At 40.3% G+C, this 18,457-nt stretch overlaps 2 protein-coding genes across 12 annotated transcripts in view; one reads left to right on the forward strand and one right to left on the reverse strand.

Moving 5' to 3' along the window:
- The window catches only part of LOC110973794 (RNA-binding protein 41-like), a 75,210-nt gene extending 73,620 nt beyond the window's left edge, over positions 1 to 1,590 (forward strand). For both annotated transcript variants that reach the window (XR_015427448.1, XR_002597512.2), the window contains one exon: positions 1,451 to 1,590. The gene's annotated coding sequence lies outside the window, so the exon portion shown is untranslated. The remainder of the gene's footprint in view (positions 1 to 1,450) is intronic.
- On the reverse strand, positions 124 to 18,361 carry poll (DNA polymerase lambda). 10 transcript variants are annotated; one of them, XM_022225026.2, is made up of 9 exons: positions 17,384 to 18,361; positions 17,097 to 17,174; positions 16,315 to 16,422; positions 15,615 to 15,794; positions 14,667 to 14,795; positions 13,994 to 14,162; positions 2,383 to 2,477; positions 2,012 to 2,125; positions 124 to 1,570 (listed from the first exon to the last, which is right to left on the reverse strand). In XM_022225026.2, the coding sequence occupies exons 1-9, from the start codon at positions 18,248 to 18,250 to the stop codon at positions 1,415 to 1,417; spliced, it is 1,896 nt and encodes a 631-aa protein (XP_022080718.2). In that variant the 5' UTR covers positions 18,251 to 18,361; the 3' UTR covers positions 124 to 1,414. The 10 variants fall into 10 exon arrangements, 9 of the variants coding, with proteins under 9 accessions (XP_022080718.2, XP_022080717.2, XP_087000773.1 ...); XM_022225025.2 differs by having other exon boundaries at positions 2,012 to 2,161; XM_087144647.1 differs by lacking the exon at positions 2,012 to 2,125.
- Between the last annotated feature and the right edge of the window lie 96 nt (positions 18,362 to 18,457).

Below are 18,457 nucleotides of genomic sequence, written 5' to 3' on the forward strand. Positions count from 1 at the left end.
ATTCATGCTAGCAGAACATGCATGTTCTTCATTGTTTGTTGAAAAAACAACAGTTGGTCGAAATACGGCAATTTGCTGAATCAATATTATCAATCAATGTCCACACTGCCACCACACTTGGACTTCAAGTTAATTATGCTGACTAATTTAATATTCAGCTTAAAATTCATTTAATATTCAATTAAAATTCTTCCATTTTAAGGCCAATGTATAAGTACACGTGTACAAAATTATAGTCACATTTTTACAGCATCTAATAATATAACACCCAAAGTAAACTGTCACAGATAAGTAAAACCTACTGCTTTACAATACACAACTCAAAAAAGTTAAGGACCACTTTTTTTCTTAAGTTGCATTTTTTCCAAGCAATGAGTGGGTCTAGTTCTTTCTTTTTTTGTTTGTCTAGATGGTGTTCTCATTGGAATAAGAAGTAAAAAAAAGTTTCAAAACATCAAATACACATTTGCAGCAGTAAAATATCTCATATATAAAAATACACACAAAATAAAAAATGGTCCTTAACTTTTTTGAGTAGTGTATTTCATTACTGCCAATGTTATCGTTTGTATAGGATAAAAATCAATGATTTCATATGAATTTTCTTTGAGTTGTCTCGGATTTCCACTGCATAATTTATAGTGGCCCATTCACCGATGATATTTGGCACGAGACGTCAGTCTCACGTAATTTGATAACCGGTAAAACTGCACAAAAAGAAGACCAATGGTGCGATTCCACGAGAATTTCACTGAAAAACACCTTGGCACAAATGACAGCGACGAATTAACTAGGATTCTATCCTGCGTGAAGCTGCCAAGGTCGTTACTTTCATCGACAATCACCACAAGGTGGCGCTGTTCAGAAGCGCTGGGAAAAGTATCAACAGACGTCGGCAGCGTGCAGCTGTAAGCTTGTGAGCGACAAAAGTTTAACGAAGACTTTTAAAAAGTTAGGCAGATCCCAAGTAACAAATAGCGACGCAGAGGCCGGTTGATTACTTTGGTTGGGTGTTTACAATTTCAATTGGCTATTTGCATAAGTTATGTAACATGCCACGTAACACAAAGTTACTCAAATTCCAGTATAGTCCACCATTTAACCAGCGTGAGTACAGCACATCGCTTACAAAATTAATGAGTGGGCCATGCACAAAGTACGTACGTGCGGTTATTACTGGTTTACGCCCTAATAACATGAAAAAAAGAGATTTTTAATAAGTTCATTCTGCTTCATTTTAGATAAAAGATTTGAAAATGAGTTAATTCATGTTCAGATGAAACATCTGATTATTCGAAACACGTTTCTGAAGTTAAGAAATTCCCGAAACTGTGTTGAAATCTTAGAAAGGGGCACATATTTATAAATAACATCCCACAATGTATAACTAAAGAATTTGACTTTTTTCCCCGTTTCAATAATCTCGTTCCTCTGGCTCTCTGTACTCCAGACCAAGATGTCTGAATATGTCCTCCTCACACGTGACCGGAAGGGGCGTACCGTCGTGAACTTTGACCTGTCCATGTCGGATGACACCTGTCCGAAGTGCATGCTCAGATAAAGACATTCCCTGGTTGTGAAGAAACAAATATGGACAGGAAAAGGTTAGTGAGGACAGGGAAACAGATTAATAGAAACACGAATCTGTTTAATATTACCAATTACCAAGAAGAGTGACCAATATTGGTACAATACCTTTCTTGGCCAAGTTTCTTACTAAACACAGAAAAGATTACACCTAGTTCAATCAGCTGTTTCATGGCTATACGACTCCAAGTGGCTACGGAGTCTTTGAAGCTGACCATCTCATTTTGATTCTCACAAACTTTCACGAAAGAAAAACCCCAATCTTGTATTGAAAGGTCTGGGTTCCTGTAGATTCGTATATACAGTACATCTACATCAGTTACCGTAGCAATGAGGCAAGGCCATAGGTTTACAGCAGGCTGTATCAACAGCATTCTTGAATCAGAAAGTAGGATTTTTCTCTCGGAGATTGAGTTTTCCTAACCTTTTTCTTGGCCAGTAGTCGGATGGATCGATTGAAATGACCGGAACCGGTGAAGTGCATAAGAGCACAGTAGTACTGACTATAAGGAGCAACAATGATATCCAACCGCCGGTACTGTACGATAAAACAAGGGAAAACCTCTCCAAATTGCTGAAAGTGATACATGGATATTACAATTCTGGATCAAATCTCTTACAAAACGGGAATCAAAATGCTCAGGAACTGGAGTGCAAAGAGATAGAACAAAACCACAACCACAGGACTCTTGATAGCAGAAAGTGAAACAGGTTCTCATCCTTTCATTCGATTCTTCACTTCATGACTTTTAAGGTTTCCCTCAGGAAAAGTCTTTCAGATGCAAGATTCCAGACCTTTTTATTATCTCCTGGGAGTTTGCAGACGCCCATGTATTTCTTCTGCTCATCGTCTTCCTCTCCTTGCCTCACCAGGTCATCAGTTATAAAACCTACAAACAAATAGCAAAAGTGTGCGGCAGCTATGCACATTTACAAACATGGATAAAACGAGATCAAACCATAGCTCTGTAAAACTGAAAATTGAGATTTAGTGGGGAAATTGGCGTTTTCAACGATGATTTAAAAAGAAAGATTTTGATTTCGTTACGTGGAAAGTAATAAGTTTACATTTTTAACGAAAAAAAAATTACACCCCTGTTCTCCAGTGTAACTGTAACCACGCCCTCAAACGAATATCGTGACATCATCCAGATGAGAACAATTATTTCATATAACACCTGTTGTTGAACATTCTTCTGAACAATAGATCTGGCACATTTTATTGTTATTGTTGGCGGACGTACGTAACTGGCTTCCGTTAGTGTGAACGGACGTGAAGGTGGCAGTGTTTGCGTGCAAGTGGTGTGAATTCAGGTTGGTTGCCAATAATTTGGGGGCATTGAAAGAGTTTTTGTTGGAAAAGAACTCATGATTTAATATCCATATCGAATTTCGGAGGATAGATTATGCTGCAATAAACTGAACAAACAAGCAATTTCTTACTTCAAGCAGCGTGATAAGTCTTACTTTGGGCTACTTTTTATTTTGATAAATCACTTTAAATAATCTGTTACTTTTTATTAGAGAACACGGCTGAAACTATATATGCATGTGTGTCTTCCCCATGCAGTCTTTCACACAAAATTACATGGGTCTAGGCGACCGTCTGAAGTTTTATTTAGTGGGACTCACTTTGGCTCCGATCCAAAACTTTGTTTTACACCTTTATGCAAACCCACGTCATCATTATTAATATTAACCTTGGGCCATGAACGGATGATCAACAAAATCGTGAGTTCTCTCGATAAACATGGTGATTTCGCGCGTATCGCCGCATCCGCTTTCCGCCGGGACTTACAAAATACGAAGTTAAAATCGTGATTCTGCATTCCATTCAAGGCTTGTTGGACTGACAATAGCCTGACGTGTGACGCGAAGAGTGGCAATAGTCCGCGGAACGGATGTTCTTATCACAGAATCTGTACCCAAAAGCTTGCGTTGTTCAAACGGAAGTGTGAAGGACGTATCACTGTTTTCCCCAGCGTATGCAAGTAAACATTTTGTGAAGAATACACATCAGTATTTCCTTGATTGTAAAGTTCCTGAGACATATTTTATTGTTCAGAGGAACGTCAAGCGAGATCAATTCGAATGCCGAGTTCGATGAGAAGGAATTAAAATTATTTTTGATGTAATATATGTGACTATGATCTCGTTTTAATTGAAAGATGATACGATTTATCTGTTATTTTTGTCTCTTAATGAAGCCACTTAAAATAAGATATAACGCCAATTTCAAAGTTCGCAGTAAAAGTACTAAAACATTAAAATAAAAAGGAATAATATCAATTTAGTCTCAAAAGCACAAAAACTGAAATTGTTAGTTCAAGAGTTACTTTCAAACACGATCTCCAAGGTTATAATGACGTAGCTTTACGAGTTGAATCGGATGATATAGGCCTACCCATTATTAACACCACATCAATTTAGCAGTTGAGAACCTTCTCGTATCTAATGATATCGTCGATGCTGCAAGCACTTGCACACATCGATGCACATATCAATTACAAGCAGTGAATGACTCCTTGGGGAAATTATGATCGTCGTTTTCATGTTTCTATGGTTTCAATATATTGTGAATTATTTCTCAAGCGCACTAAAGTGTGTCTGCAGGTGATAGAAACATCGAGACAGAAAGTGTTGACGCACGGTAAATGACATCGCAAAAAACGTGCCCCAAAATATTACCGATAGGTATAAACATGGACATTAATTTGTATTGTTTGCAAAGACCGGCGCTTATTTTCTACACACAGCTTATAATGTACAAATCAAAAGCAACTATGGGTAGACAACCTGTTATACATACAGTGAGCTCGTATGTTGTTGGAAAAGGCGTAACTTGCAGAAAAGGCCTGTTGCTTCTCATCATCAATTTCGTTTTGTGTGCATTCACAAAATAAATGAACCGGTTAATAACTTTTGTATTCTGTTGTTTAGCTGTTTAGTCTTTTCAATTTTATATTTATTCTTGAAGGAAAAAACCAGAATTTTATACAATACACACACATTGACATCAATCTGTACACGGTGTAACAGATGCTACGGTATTAACTTCAATGAGTGGACTTATTGTTTTGTTTTAATGTTATGTCAACTAATATTTCAGTTGGTACACAACATTTACATTTCACTGTTTCATTTAATTGGAACGATGTAAGATTTGAAAGCGGAAGCATCTATGGAAGTCTATTCAATTCGGATGCAGCCATGTTGACGAAATTGTACAAAACCCGATCAACATAGCAATCACCTCAAAATGGAGGTGGGAAAACCATAAATGTAACTCTTCCCAGTGAAATTGGCAGCAATTTAAGCAGTATAAACACAGGCTTGCTGCTCTATGAGCGCTTTGGAAGATTCGATCCGTTGCTGATTACAAAACCATACAGAAATCAACAAGACAGTTTCAGGTAATTAAAGGAAAACACCGACTGTGTTTTTACCCTTGTTAAGGTGATTAGTTTCTTAAGGGAAACCGTGAGACATGGGCAAGTTACTCGAGGCTATTGTGTCTCATGAAGACACGAAGGACGCCTGGCCTTACTGGCAGCCTTTCACAAGATTTTTGTCATTATTGTCGAGACACGTATGTGTGTAGGCCTGTGTCAACAAATGCAAAACCTATGGTTCTTAATGTCACGTACAGTGGCAATCATGGACTTCCACACGAACGGAGACTTAAATTTCTTTGCTAGAAGCGCGGACTAACAAAAGACAAAATATTTCTTCCACAAAACAAAAAATGCGGGTTCTTTTGCGTCAATGGGTAGATGTAGTGGTTGACAGGACATGTACCTTGCGTGTGAGGGTAGTTTGATATACAGTCGTTCCTTGTGTTGTTCGGCTGCCGACTTGTTTACATCTCTAGCGTGTTTGCACGTGGGTAGTCTATTTGAGTAGGCGGGGGTGAGTAACAGCATGAAGGGAGTTTCAATTCTCATTTCTGGTGATCGTCTCGATGAGAAACCACAAAAAGAACCAACCTACCTTGAAAAATAACCGTATACTACTTTGGCTATGATTCCAAGGATTATTCAAGTTTCGTTCATTCTTTGGTAAGCCACAACATTCCGTTCTACATGTAGGGGGAGCCACCTGATTGTTTGGACGTAAATGTCACTGAAGTGGTTCCTTAAAAAGGCAAAGGATTCCTCCAATTTCCTCCAATTTCTACTTGTTGCTCAAACTGCATGACCTGTCCAACTTCATATGAATTCATTTATTTTGATGATTTAAGAAAGGACAATAACTCACAAATATAATTTAAACGTGAGGCGACATTTATTAAAACCTTTAATTAACCTATGGTCCAGCCATAAGCTTGAATACATCGTAATGCTTCCGATAACCGTCACAATAAAGCATGAAGTATCAAATATGTGAATGAAAACACCTTGATCAAAAATGCGTAAATATGCATTTCAGTACAAAAACTAGAGTTAAGCCTATCACTTTCCTTTCTGGTAAAAGTAAAGGACGGTGTGCAGGAAACAAAATGCAGAATACCAAATCAGCACAGTGATTTCGGAAAAGTGCTTTGATCATTGAAACTTACTTTCGGACACGTCCAGCACAATTAGGAAACTCGTATTCAGTACAATTTTAACAAGAGTGCACATAAATCATGAAAGTTTGCATACCCAAGTATCGAGGCAAATCAGAAAGGCCACAGCAAGAGCATTCTGAAGCAAGCAGATTTTACGACCAAATTTGGAAAAAAACTTGTATTGAATGTTGAAGTATTACTCATGATATTGTAGTTTTTTGGGCGTGCAAAACATGGTTCTTAAATTGGGTCTAAACTTGAATAACTCAATGGCGAAGAATGACGGTTAGTTTTGTAAAGTCACTGTGCCGACGTCATCAATTACTGTGGTAACGGAAATCAGTCATTCTTGGCGGGATAAAGGCGCCGGTGAGGCGTGACATGATCTAGATCAAGTCCAGGGTTGCACTGACAGCCGTTCATGAAGGGTTACAGGGCGTCTGAACTGCAGGGAACAGTTTTGTCCAGTTGACGGCTTTTGTCCATAAACTTTTAGGCAAAAATTTAGATGAAGGAGGACTGCGCCATGTTGCTGTTGCTCCATGCTTGAAGGCACTATCTCATTCTAAAGTTCTATAATGCATGTCAGAGTCGTGTGATTCGTACGTTACCATGACGACAGTCATTGCTGGTGATTTCTTTTTAGATTCTGCCCAGATTCGACGATCTGTGTCTGCAATTATGAAGGGACCGGATCCGGCGGATTGTCTCCTCGTCTAAGTTGGCCAGCGGATTGGCAAGGGCGTTGCGGCGGCGCTCGTAATATGCTGGACAGGGACCGTTAGGAGAGCAAGCGTCCTCGCCATCACCCGATGACGAGTCATCGTCGTTGTCATCAGTGTGGTGACGAGTTGTCATCTCGGGATGGTAGGTTCGTACCATGTGTTCTAGGTGATGTAGATCGTTCTGGGTCAGTTCTGCAACCACGTTAGCCACTGCATTTCGCCGGTGACTTCCTCTGTTTCCGATTGCAGCTTCTGCGTCGAAGAAGTCTGGGACGTAGGTCTGTACCATTTCTTCCAAAGCGTGTCGCTGGTCTGCCGTGATACCGACCGTCACGTCGGCCATGGCATTGCGCCGGCCACGACGAGCCGGGGAATGTGCTGGGCTCTCCTGGCTCTTCAAACGAGCTCCCATCATAACTGTTGGAGGTGCCATCATGATTTGACGCTGAAGATTGACTGACTCAGTTCAAGTTTTTTGGGATCGCTGAAGTAAACTTCAAACGTTTCAATTGCAAGATGAGTACGGTTCTGCTGGAGTGTTCGTGCTGCGTGGTTTTTATACTGAACCGTCGGCGGCCAGCCACGCGTCTCCAGCCATCAGTCATAACTGGCACCCGGCAAAGACTCGCAAACGGCATTATCCAGTCCAAAGGACACAGTCAGTTACCAGTTAATGGCTGACGTCATTGGTTGGTGACTCACCACGCATTCTCTCAATGACATGACGTATCGTCTGTTCACGCCTGGACTTGCATTGTAGCCAGTGACAACTCACTGAAAAACGCCCGATCTTTGCAAAGTGCACACAGGGGATTTCTAACAGGATATTACAAGGGCTGTCTGAGACCTCTCGAAAGTTGAAAAGTTCTTTATCAAGAGGCTGAAAGGAAACAAAAATTCAAGGCCAAGGTTGAAAGGCTGGATTGTGACCCGAAAAACCTATGCGTCTGTTTTTAGTTGACTGTCACCTTGTTGCCGTGACTTGAGGACAGTGCAATGTTTTTGCGAGCGTTTAAAGAACTGAAAAAAAAAACTGTTCACGAATAAGCTGGCTTACAACCACACCGCAGCGGTCGTCGGTGTAGCTAAGATAAAAGGAGCAAATTTTTGGCAAAATAACAAATTACCGGTACACAACTTTCCACAAACATTGCACATATACGTTTTTATTTATTTCTTTTATACGAGATTCTTTCTCCCGCCCGACATATCAATTAAACTGTTCAGCCATTACCAGTGGAGCGTGCAATATGATTCAAGCTTGCGCAACAAAGTGAAAGATTGGGAAAGGCAGTTGGCAAGCCTTGCATCGATGTTGCAAAGATTAACACTTTGGAACAGGCAAACTTCCACGCTTGAATTCGTATGACATCATTGTGCTAAAAAGACTTTTAGTTTTTTTTTACTCTATATTTATTGATGGATGCATATTGACAAATGGAGCCAACTAGCAATGAAAGACCAAATGAGTGCACAACTTGGATGGGATAAATATTATTCACGACAAAGGGAATAATCCTCACTTCGCACCGAATGCCTTAGGCCTATACGCCAAAAACAATTCCAAATTCATCACACTATTAAGCTGTATGTACATCCAGTGTCCTTAGAATGTTGATTACAGGCACATGTATTCAACATTCTGTTTTTTCCTCAAAGTAATCGTAAATATCTTGCGTGTTATTTTACTCTACACACACCGACTTCGAGGGCTTATGGAAAAATTGTCTTGGCGTTTGCTAATTTAAATCAAATTTAAGAGCTCTTCTTCAAAGAGGAAGCACAGAGCAATGCTCATTCCACCTGTTAAACGTTGTGAACTCACTAACGACAGCTAGAAAACCATTGCATCTACGCACTTGGGTTAACCTTACGTTAGCGTAAATAAACAATTTTATAATGGGTCAAAAGTCATTCTGAGAGTGAACCAACAAATTGATTTGTGTCATGCACAGCTGAGTACACCAGGGGCAAGTGAACTCGGCCAATGGGAAAACCCTACTGGTGGTATGATTCCCAACCACCTATCTACGCGACCATACGACCCGCAACTCCCTGCTAGTCGACCCTTGACATCAAGCGCCACAACAATCCTATCATTACTATGTCAATGTTATCAATACGCTCGCCTGCCGCTTCTGTTGACGTCAATTTGTTATGATTCAAATCTTGATAAATAAAGGGTGAGATGGCACGGGGTTAGCCTGCAGTGGAAAGACCGGTAGCGAGTTCCCATCAAAATGCGGAGTATAACTCATTGCCACCAAGAGACCATAATTTTTCGATATTTTATCATGCAGTATCAATCATTGACTACTCCATTGGTGACGGGTCTTCCCATGCCTCTCATCGTAAAACTGTTCATGAAATAAAATTTCGGACTTTAGTATGAGAAGTATACTTTCAGACTTTTCATACCTCAGATACGTAATAACTCACGTTTGCAGTATACCTCCATGTTTATATTCGAAATAATTGATAAAAGGATATATGGGGAACCTTACCAAAAAACGAGATGTACGCACAATCATAAAGATTCCTTCTTGTGGCTTCATTTTTATCCTTTGGGAATTACTGGGTAAAATTTGCTCAGTAAGAATAGCATATATTCTATACAATGCCATTTCCAAGATTTTGTCTTTTTAAGACAAAAACAAAGTGAAAAGAAGTTTTACCAAGAAAGGACTGCAAATGTCTGCTTGAACTGTGCAAACATATTGAGAATTTTGAGTCTGGTGCAAACACTCTCCGTAACTGACCGCGCAATCTGGAGAGTTTCTCCGTTGTCGTTCGTTTCCAGTTCACGAAAAAAAGGTTTTCGCCAACCGAGAAAAACCTCTTTCTCCTGTCTGCACAATTCTTTTGCGATGGATAGCTTCTTGTAACTCAGAAGTTGACAAGGCACTCCGAAAGCCATTTTCTCTGCAGAAGCGAGTTTACGTCAGCCGGCCTTTAAAAGCTTGAGCTATACTATGTGACGTGTACGACCTCGGCAACGCCGTACGCTTTAGTCGGCGCGTGCTTTTTTGTAGACTTGTCGGGTTTCCCGCCAATTACATGTATCCAGCTGGCCAGAAAGTAAACCGGATGAAAGGCGCGTTCATTATGAACTGCTTGAATTCCGAGTTTTCCAGCTACAGATCACTTCGAATTCTTGGAAGCAAAACAGGCGCACTTCCGATTGGTTGTCGTCTTGTGCGTGAAAGCAAAGATTTGGAATATTCTTGGTACTAAGCACAGAGCGAGGAAACGTTGTTTGATAGGATGACTACCTGCCTGGGGCGAAGGGAAGGCACTGTGTCCGTTGAGTTATTTTATTTTCCCATTCCTGAATGTCTTCTTCATTCAAAGTGGCACGTGGTTTCGAGTTTCTCAGGTTCCCAGCCCTGGACAAATTATTTCAAAGACCTAGGTTATACGAAGCCAGTCGTATTATGAGCAGTATATTGGGTTTCACACAAAACTCCCATAGATCCGAATGGCTTTCCGTTGAAACCACAAATTCAAAGACTTAAGTGTAGTGTAGGTCACAACATGGGTCTTTGCTCTTGGTCACAGCTTTGACCATAGATGCTTTGACGAAGGAAGTACGCACATACTCAACCCCAATTTCCTTTGGTCTTTTCTGCTGCCTCAGAAACCTGTCAGAGCATCGGGTATAATAACCATTAAGTCTACAGTCCAATTTCAATGCTTTTAACGTCCAGCACGGAAATTGCAGATCTGAGGTCGTGCAGCATATTGAGTCTATGTTGTGGGTGCGTGCGTGCGCGCGCGCCAACGCATCTCGCCCCTGGGCTATCTTATTTGGCGAAAATTAAATACCTTGCCCGATAGGGTTGTAACAATAATGCTCGACAAGCATCGAGTATGGAGGGGGGGAATTGATGCAACCACTGACGGTTTCATCAAGGGGAGAATGACGGGTGATCGAATTGACGTTAACTCAGCCAATTTGCCTACCTGTGCAAGGATATGCACGCACGTAGCCTATCACAGGGTAAATTAGTTTGTATAGAAACACACACAAAAAAATCGAAATTCAAAGCGGTCAAGGAATATCATCAGTGCTATTAGAAATGAAGAGTAAGATCCGTACATTCACTTCCCCAAAATGACAAACAAAACAACCCATATGTTCCTTCGTGAATCTGCAAGCCGTGCCAGACAATCAGGAACTTGTCTATTTCTCTGCAACATCGCGCACAGATTTTTACGCGGGCCCGACATACACTGTAAATCATCTTCGTTGACGCCATTTAAGGCTGAGTTTCCAAGATATATGTAAGCGATGCAAAAGGACTGAATTCGTCTGCTATGTGATATCCTTTTTCAGGTCTCCACTGGGTTGGCCGAAATTGAAAACTGTGAAATTGCTGAGGGTGAACTCAAAACAGTGTTGTGTGTGATGTGCCGTTAACAGAGGCTTTTGGTCTTTGAATTATCATAATGAATTTGATTTAACCAAGTATAATAACGAAAGCCCTTCCTGGTAGATTTACAAATATGACAGTCTCCAAATTTATCTCAAACATTTATCAATTCTTTCTCGCTGTCAATCTATCACGAAAGGTGCATTAATTTCTCATTACCGTTGGTAAATTCATTAACAGACTGATCAGTGACTGATCAGTGACTGCCTGCCTCCAATCGACTAACAAATTGATCATTTTTACCATTACTAATCCACACAACCATCGACAAACAAGCAACTATCCTATCTGCTGCTACAAATCCTGATCAAAAAAACGTGCAATAATTTCCTCTGACATTGTTTTCTTGCATTGTGACAACTTCCTCTCATTCTCGCCAGTTGCTGCCATGACAACCAATGATCACCATGTGACTTCACCAGATGTACGAAGAAGGGTGATTAATCATTCTCCTTGTGTCTATACAGCTCTCCAGGGGACTGTAAACTAAGACAATGTTCCAACAGTCTCTGACAGTTTTGCCTTGATTCATTTGTATTTGTTCATTTCGCACTGACGTCACAGTTTCCATTGTTGATGATACTACAGAGTAGAAAGGAGAGGTAATTAAATAGTCAAACAAGATAATATTTCTGAACCTCATTAGACTGTCTATTGTTCAGGTGATCCTAGATGGGGAAGAGGCAGTGACAAATATCACCAAGCAACAGTTTTGATGGGAATCATTTTCCTTATGTTATAGCAAATTCGTTTCAAACACATTACCTGAGCATTTTTCTGTGCGTCTGAATGTTAAACAGCTTGTTGAGGCATTTCTTTCAAGCTTGTACTTTGCTTTTTAAAGTGAAACACACGATCTGATAAATATGGATGTATTATCTGCTTTGTAAGACTTAGAAAATGTACATTTATTTCATGAAGCAATGTTAAGACCAATAAAAACAACGCAACATTAAAAGTGAGGTGAAAACTTACTACAAAATGTTCTTTCTGAAACATAACTGTACTTATATCCAGTTAACCATATCGGTTGATTTGTTCCGAAAAATAATTTTAACCTACACCACCCCCACAAAGTTTGCTGATCACAGACCAAATTTCTGCAAGTTTAAAAGTGGTATTCAAATTCTAATGTCAAAATGTAGTAGCAAGAAATAAAACTGATTGCTGTGTACCAGGTGTTTATAAATACACACACACCCTTTGGCTCGCGAACAAACAAATATCTCCACACCTACAGTACAACTGAGTTCCTGGTAATTTACTTGGTTGACCAACTATGTAAACTTTATTATTCTAATAATAATAGAAGACCAACAAGTAAGTCAGGATTATTCAAAAACAAAACAAGAACTTAAACCACAGTTCCCTCTTTTTATGAAAAATGTTAAGGCACAGTTGTCAAACAGAAAAAATCTGGAACTATTTTTGTGTTTTATCCTTATGGGCAATCCTTTGGCAAAAATTGCCAAGCAGACTTCCTATTTTACAGTGAGGACTACTCCTATTTGCCAATTCTCTTGGAAATGATCCGAGTCAGCTGTTTGTTAAGCATCATCAAAACAAGACACGACATCATCCTCTGACGTAAAGACACTCAAACATAAACATCATTTGTTTGCTTTTTGCGATCTGAATTCCACAGAATTTACACAGTACTGTCCCAGTGACTTCCAACAGTCTGATCCCGACAGTATTAAGGTTGTTCACATAGGAATAATCTTTTAGCTGATTTACTTTGCGTGATGTTTATGGGGTCTTGATATGGAAAATTACATTCCCTTGTTGTTTTGAATGGTGATGAATGGGAAGGGGTGCATATTTACAAACAGATACATTATACACATACGTTTGTACTGCACAAACTACTGGAATATCAATAAATGTAAAATTACTCACATCACTAAATCTAGAACCCTGGTTTCAAGAATGCATCATGTCAATAATAATGTTTTGGAAGTTGTTAAATCTTATAAATATTTGGGATTCGTAATGTCATCAGACCTCTCATGGTCGAAATGTATTGGTATGATTACTGCCAGCTTCTAAAGTACTAGACCTTGTAAGACTATCTGGGGGGGTCATAATCTCAGTCACAACGAAGGGAAGTTTTGTTATGATGTCTACCTCTCCTTGAATATGGTGTTCCAATGTGGCAGCCCTATCAAACCAATCATATTTGTTCATTTGAAAGTATACAACATAAATTAATTAGTATTATTTTCAAAGAATGCGCTGCTCCATAAAGGAATCGCCAAGTTAGTTTAGGTATTTCCTCATTTCATTCCAAAATGTGGTATCTCTCTTGTCTATTTGTTTGTAAGTGTTTGTATGGGCTATACGATTACCAGTTGTCAATTACATGTACTTATCCGTCAAAAGTCGTAGAAATTACACAGTTCATTTTACTCATCCAGTTGCCAGAAGTGATGCTTTTTAAACACTCAGGTTTTTCTCAGAATTTCCCACACATGGAGTTTGCTCCCCCCAAAATTAAAGATGAATCTCCTTTTTAATTTTAACAGTTTTAAAACGCTGCGTATGCCGATTTTAGACAGTTTAGTGGTTGTATACTACTTGTCATTCTGTGGATGGACCACGCAGTCGCTATTGGAGCTGGGGTTCCTTGGCTTGCTTTTCTGCATTGGCTTTGGGTTATTCATGGTTTAGACAACAGACAATAGACAAACAAGTCTTACCTTTTGCTCGTAGTCCATCGAGAATCTTGCCCAGTGCTCCGCGGTGTGATTTACCATCTGGATGAGTGATAAGCACATCAACATCTCCACAAGTTGCCTTGCCTCGCCGATAAGATCCACAAACAACTGCCAGCATACCAGGGGTAGCACTTTCTGCCATTTCCCGAACCTATAGGGTTCAATAAAAGAAGGTTGAATGAACTGACATTACAATGTACAATTTTGTTAAAAGACACTTCTCCACATTTTGGGAGGGGTTTGCAATTAGGCATATTTCAACACGACAATCTGTGAATCATGACGAGCAAAACATTAAAACTGTTCAGGTTTTTCCAATTCGAACGCATTTGGATGTATGATTTAACGAATATTTGACAGATTGTTAAACAGAATTTTACCCTTTTTTCCTAATTTTTTTTAAAAATTAATTGTAAAATTCCATTCTGAAATTCAGCCAGTTACAGAAGAACATGCCTTCCATGCAAGAGCTAGCACACATACACAACATGTTTGCTGCCCTCTATTGACATAAAATAAACTATTGCTTTTTCTCCATAGCTAAAATAAAGTACTTAAGTCCTGGCTTTGTCTGTTTCTCTCATAAAAATATCAAGAGCAGTGTATTGGTGTGCATAAACCTTTCAACGTTTGTGAAGTAGTTTCCTCTTCTCACCGTTCTCTCAATTTCTCCTGCTTCCTGTCTAGGCATCCTTTCTAAGAAATCCTCATAGTGTTTCAAGCCAATCTTTTGCTGCCTGTTTAACTTGGCCTTCTCTCTCACGTCATCTAGTGTCCTGAATCCCTAAAATTATCATTAAGAAAAATGATATTAACAAGCATTATGGGAAGGATACTACCATTATATGATCAAGAACAGCTCAAGGCCTAAAAGTTGTGGCTGTGTCTACAAATAACACATGGGCTTATGGAAGCCAGTGGCTAGCAGCCACTTCCTATAGACACATGTAACTCCCAGCCCAAGCCAGTTGATTTGGACATGGCCTAAAGGACACAAGATGTTGCTGTAAAAATTACATAGGAAACATTACTTACTGCAGTCAGGATCATAGTCTTCCAACAGGACATGACAGTTTGATTTCAACTTCCAAGATATGTTTATGTCTTTTCACCCCTGCACTCTCAAGAACTGCCAATTCAGCACCCCCCCACCAGTACTTCCCCACATCCCTTACCAGTTGAACCCAGAATTGCCAATTCAGCACCCCACACCAGTACTTCCCCACATCCCTTACCAGTTGAACCCAGAACTGCCAATTCAGCACCCCTCCCACCAGTACTTCCCCACATCCCTTACCAGTTGAACCCAGAACTGCCAATTCAGCACCCCCCCACCAGTACTTCCCCACATCCCTTACCAGTTGAACCCAGAACTGCCAATTCAGCACCCCCCCCACCAGTACTTCCCCACATCCCTTACCAGTTGAACCCAGAACTGCCAATTCAGCACCCCCCCACCAGTACTTCCCCAAATCCCCTACCAGTTGAACCCAGAACTGCCAATTCAGCACCCCCCCACCAGTACTTCCCCCCATCCCTTACCAGTTGAACCCAGAACTGCCAATTCAGCACCCCCCCACCAGTACTTCCCCACATCCCTTACCAGTTGAACCCATTCTTGTGCCACCGTAGGTCCCACTCCCCAGATTTGGTTGAAGATGTCCAGAGCCTTCATGTCCTCTCCACCACAGACATGGTCGATCTTCCTCAGATGTCCACTCTCTAAAATCTCACTGATCTTGTCTGCCAAGCGAGTTCCAATGCCTGGGATTTTATTGGCTTCCTTTACAACCAAGATAAAAAACATCAAACACATTCATAAGAGTTTTGCAACTGATCCTTCTTTTGAATTCTACTTTTGGTTAAAAATTACTCGAAAGCCGGGACAGTGTCATTCTGAAATATAACAGGGGAAGTTTTGAGGGTATATAACAAACACATACCAATGAATTTTGTTTTCCCCAAAAGGACTACTGCCCAAATGTTGCAAATTCCTTGTTTCCTTGATGTAACGTTTGTAGAGACTTATTTGTGTAACAGGTTTTCTGCCCTTACCCAACATATATATTTATAAACACTGTATGCTCGGTGCTTGTCCGAGAGCTTGCAAAAAAAAGTCACAAGCTTACTCGGGTGGGACTCGAACCCATGACCTCCTGCTTACTAGTGCGGACGTCTTAACCACTCGACCACCAAGCTTGCCGGGGTCGGCTGGCCAGTCCAAGTCAGGTGAAGCAGTGGGTATCGCGAACTATTTTCAAGATACAAGCTCAGCCGTCCTTTCTGACTCTGTCGCCCCTTACCTCCCAGCTAGTGACTTCCTTAGGGTATTGCTTCAGAGCAGTGATAGCTTTCCGATATCCCATGGCCCTCCAGTGATCTTTGGTGTTAGCATAGGTCTTCATCAAAACCTGCCAATAGATACCAACCAAATAGTTATCATTAAATGCCCAAACCTTTACCAATCCATTTCAGAAAACAGATTTTAGCCACACAAATTATACCAAATTCAGTTTTATTTTCTGGTTGGTAGGTCTTGAGATTTTAACACTTTGGAGTGCTCATCCTTACTGTCTGATACATCCCTACTACAATATCTGATGGTTCAGTTGTCTGAGACTGAGATGGTTCAGTTGTCTGAGACTGAGATGGTTCAGTTTTCTGAGACTGAGATGGTTCAGTTGTCTGAGACTGAGATGGTTCAGTTGTCTGAAACTGAGATGGTTCAGTTGTCTGAGACTGAGATGGTTCAGTTGTCTGAGACTGAGATGGTTCAGTTGTCTGAGACTGAGATGGTTCAGTTGTCTGAGACTGAGATGGTTCAGTTGTCTGAGACTGAGATGGTTCAGTTTTCTGAGACGGTTCAGTTGTCTGAGACTGAGATGGTTCAGTTGTCTGAGACTGAGATGGTTCAGTTGTCTGAGACTGAGATGGTTCAGTTGTCTGAGACTGAGATGGTTCAGTTGTCTGAGACTGAGATGGTTCAGTTGTCTGAGACTGAGATGGTTCAGTTGTCTGAGACTGAGATGGTTCAGTTGTCTGAGACTGAGATGGTTCAGTTGGATAGAGAACGAAATCAGATTACCTCCAGCTTTTCAGTGATGTGGTCATTAAGGTTTTTCTGCTGAGAGGTTGATGGCTTGGAACACACCCAGTTACCTTTCTAGAAAATAAAAAAATGCAAAGCTCAGATGAATCACACTTTTCCACCTGAAGTTTTTGTGCATATTTTAAAGACCTTACCTTGCATCTGTGTCAATTAATTAAAGAGATGACAAGTGGTTGATCAACATTTTGACCTGATAGAACAATGATGTTTTTACTAAGAATTCCTTCTGCAGTATGATCTTGAATACTGAATTATCTACTAACTGGAAGCTTTTGTGGGGAGGATGCTGGTGTTGATACATTGGATGATGGGCCAGTAGCATCAGATACTGTGGTTATCATCAGAGATTCCTGCCCGTCATCATCATCACTGGGTACATAGTTACTATCATCACTATCATATCCCCGGTCTGAACCTGCTGCTTTCACTGGACTTGTCCACTTAGTTCCTTGAACATTGGACATTGGGGCATTGGACGTAGATGGCACGTCAGAAGCATTTGATCCATCAGTTTTCTTCTCAAGGGTTTTATTCTTACTATCACAAGACTCAGCAGTTTCAGATTTCTGACTTGTATTGGAAACTGGTTTGGAAGAAGCATCTAGTTTTCTTGACATATCCTCTTTTTGAATCATTGGAAACCTTAGTTTATGGTTGTCAGTTGGCACAAGTTGCTTCTCTGTCAGACAAAAACTCAGCCAGCTTGCTCTTAGTACAAGACTGTTTGATGGTGCCTTTTCAATCTTCATGATTCTTTTGAGGCGTTCCACATCCATCCCTTCATCAACAATCAGATGAGTGCATATTGCTTCGTCCCAAACATTAAGTACTTCGGCGCCAAATTTAGACATTTGTTTTTTGAAGATGTCGGTGCGTGCTTTTCCAATTCCCGCTGGAAGGATGTAGGCGACCACACTACTAAAAAACTGTTGACCATTGTCTGCATCGTTACTAGATTCCGGCTTTGACTTTACTGATGACGATCCCGACGGGTCAATCACGGTTGAGGTTTTGGATTTCTTCGCCGTTCCACCACCCGATTCTTCATTTGGTAAAAAGGGGTTTATTGTTGGTTGTTTCCTCTTAAGATTAGATGATTTCGATCCCTTGACTTTTGAAGGTGATGCCATTATTGACAAAGTTTTTTATAAGTCACTAAACTGGCAGTATTGATGCAACACGCAACCCCTATTCGTCATGTTTTTTTCATGAAGTTACAACACTATAGTGGGCTGCCATTCTAGTTTAAATGCTATAAAATAGAGCTTCCTAATTTATGAATAGATTTTTTAATTAACTTACTAGGATAACCTTAAATTAATAAACATACCTCTTTT

This window comes from Acanthaster planci, linkage group LG13 (assembly GCF_054643075.1).
Source record: "Acanthaster planci isolate LZ-2023a linkage group LG13, COTS_SCS, whole genome shotgun sequence".
NCBI classification, from domain to species: Eukaryota; Metazoa; Echinodermata; class Asteroidea; order Valvatida; family Acanthasteridae; genus Acanthaster; species Acanthaster planci.

What these genes read in the sequence shown, in the direction of transcription:
- poll (XM_022225025.2), bottom strand. Translation starts at nt 18,250, where the DNA reads ATGGCATCACCTTCAAAAGTCAAGGGATCGAAATCATCTAATCTTAAG. An exon ending in CCTCCCCACAAAAGCTTCCA is followed by an intron (nt 17,175 to 17,383) that starts GTTAGTAGATAA and finishes TTTATTTTCTAG; the next exon opens with AAAGGTAACTGGGTGTGTTC. An exon ending in TCCCAGGAGATAATAAAAAG is followed by an intron (nt 2,162 to 2,382) that starts GTCTGGAATCTT and finishes TATCACTTTCAG; the next exon opens with CAATTTGGAGAGGTTTTCCC.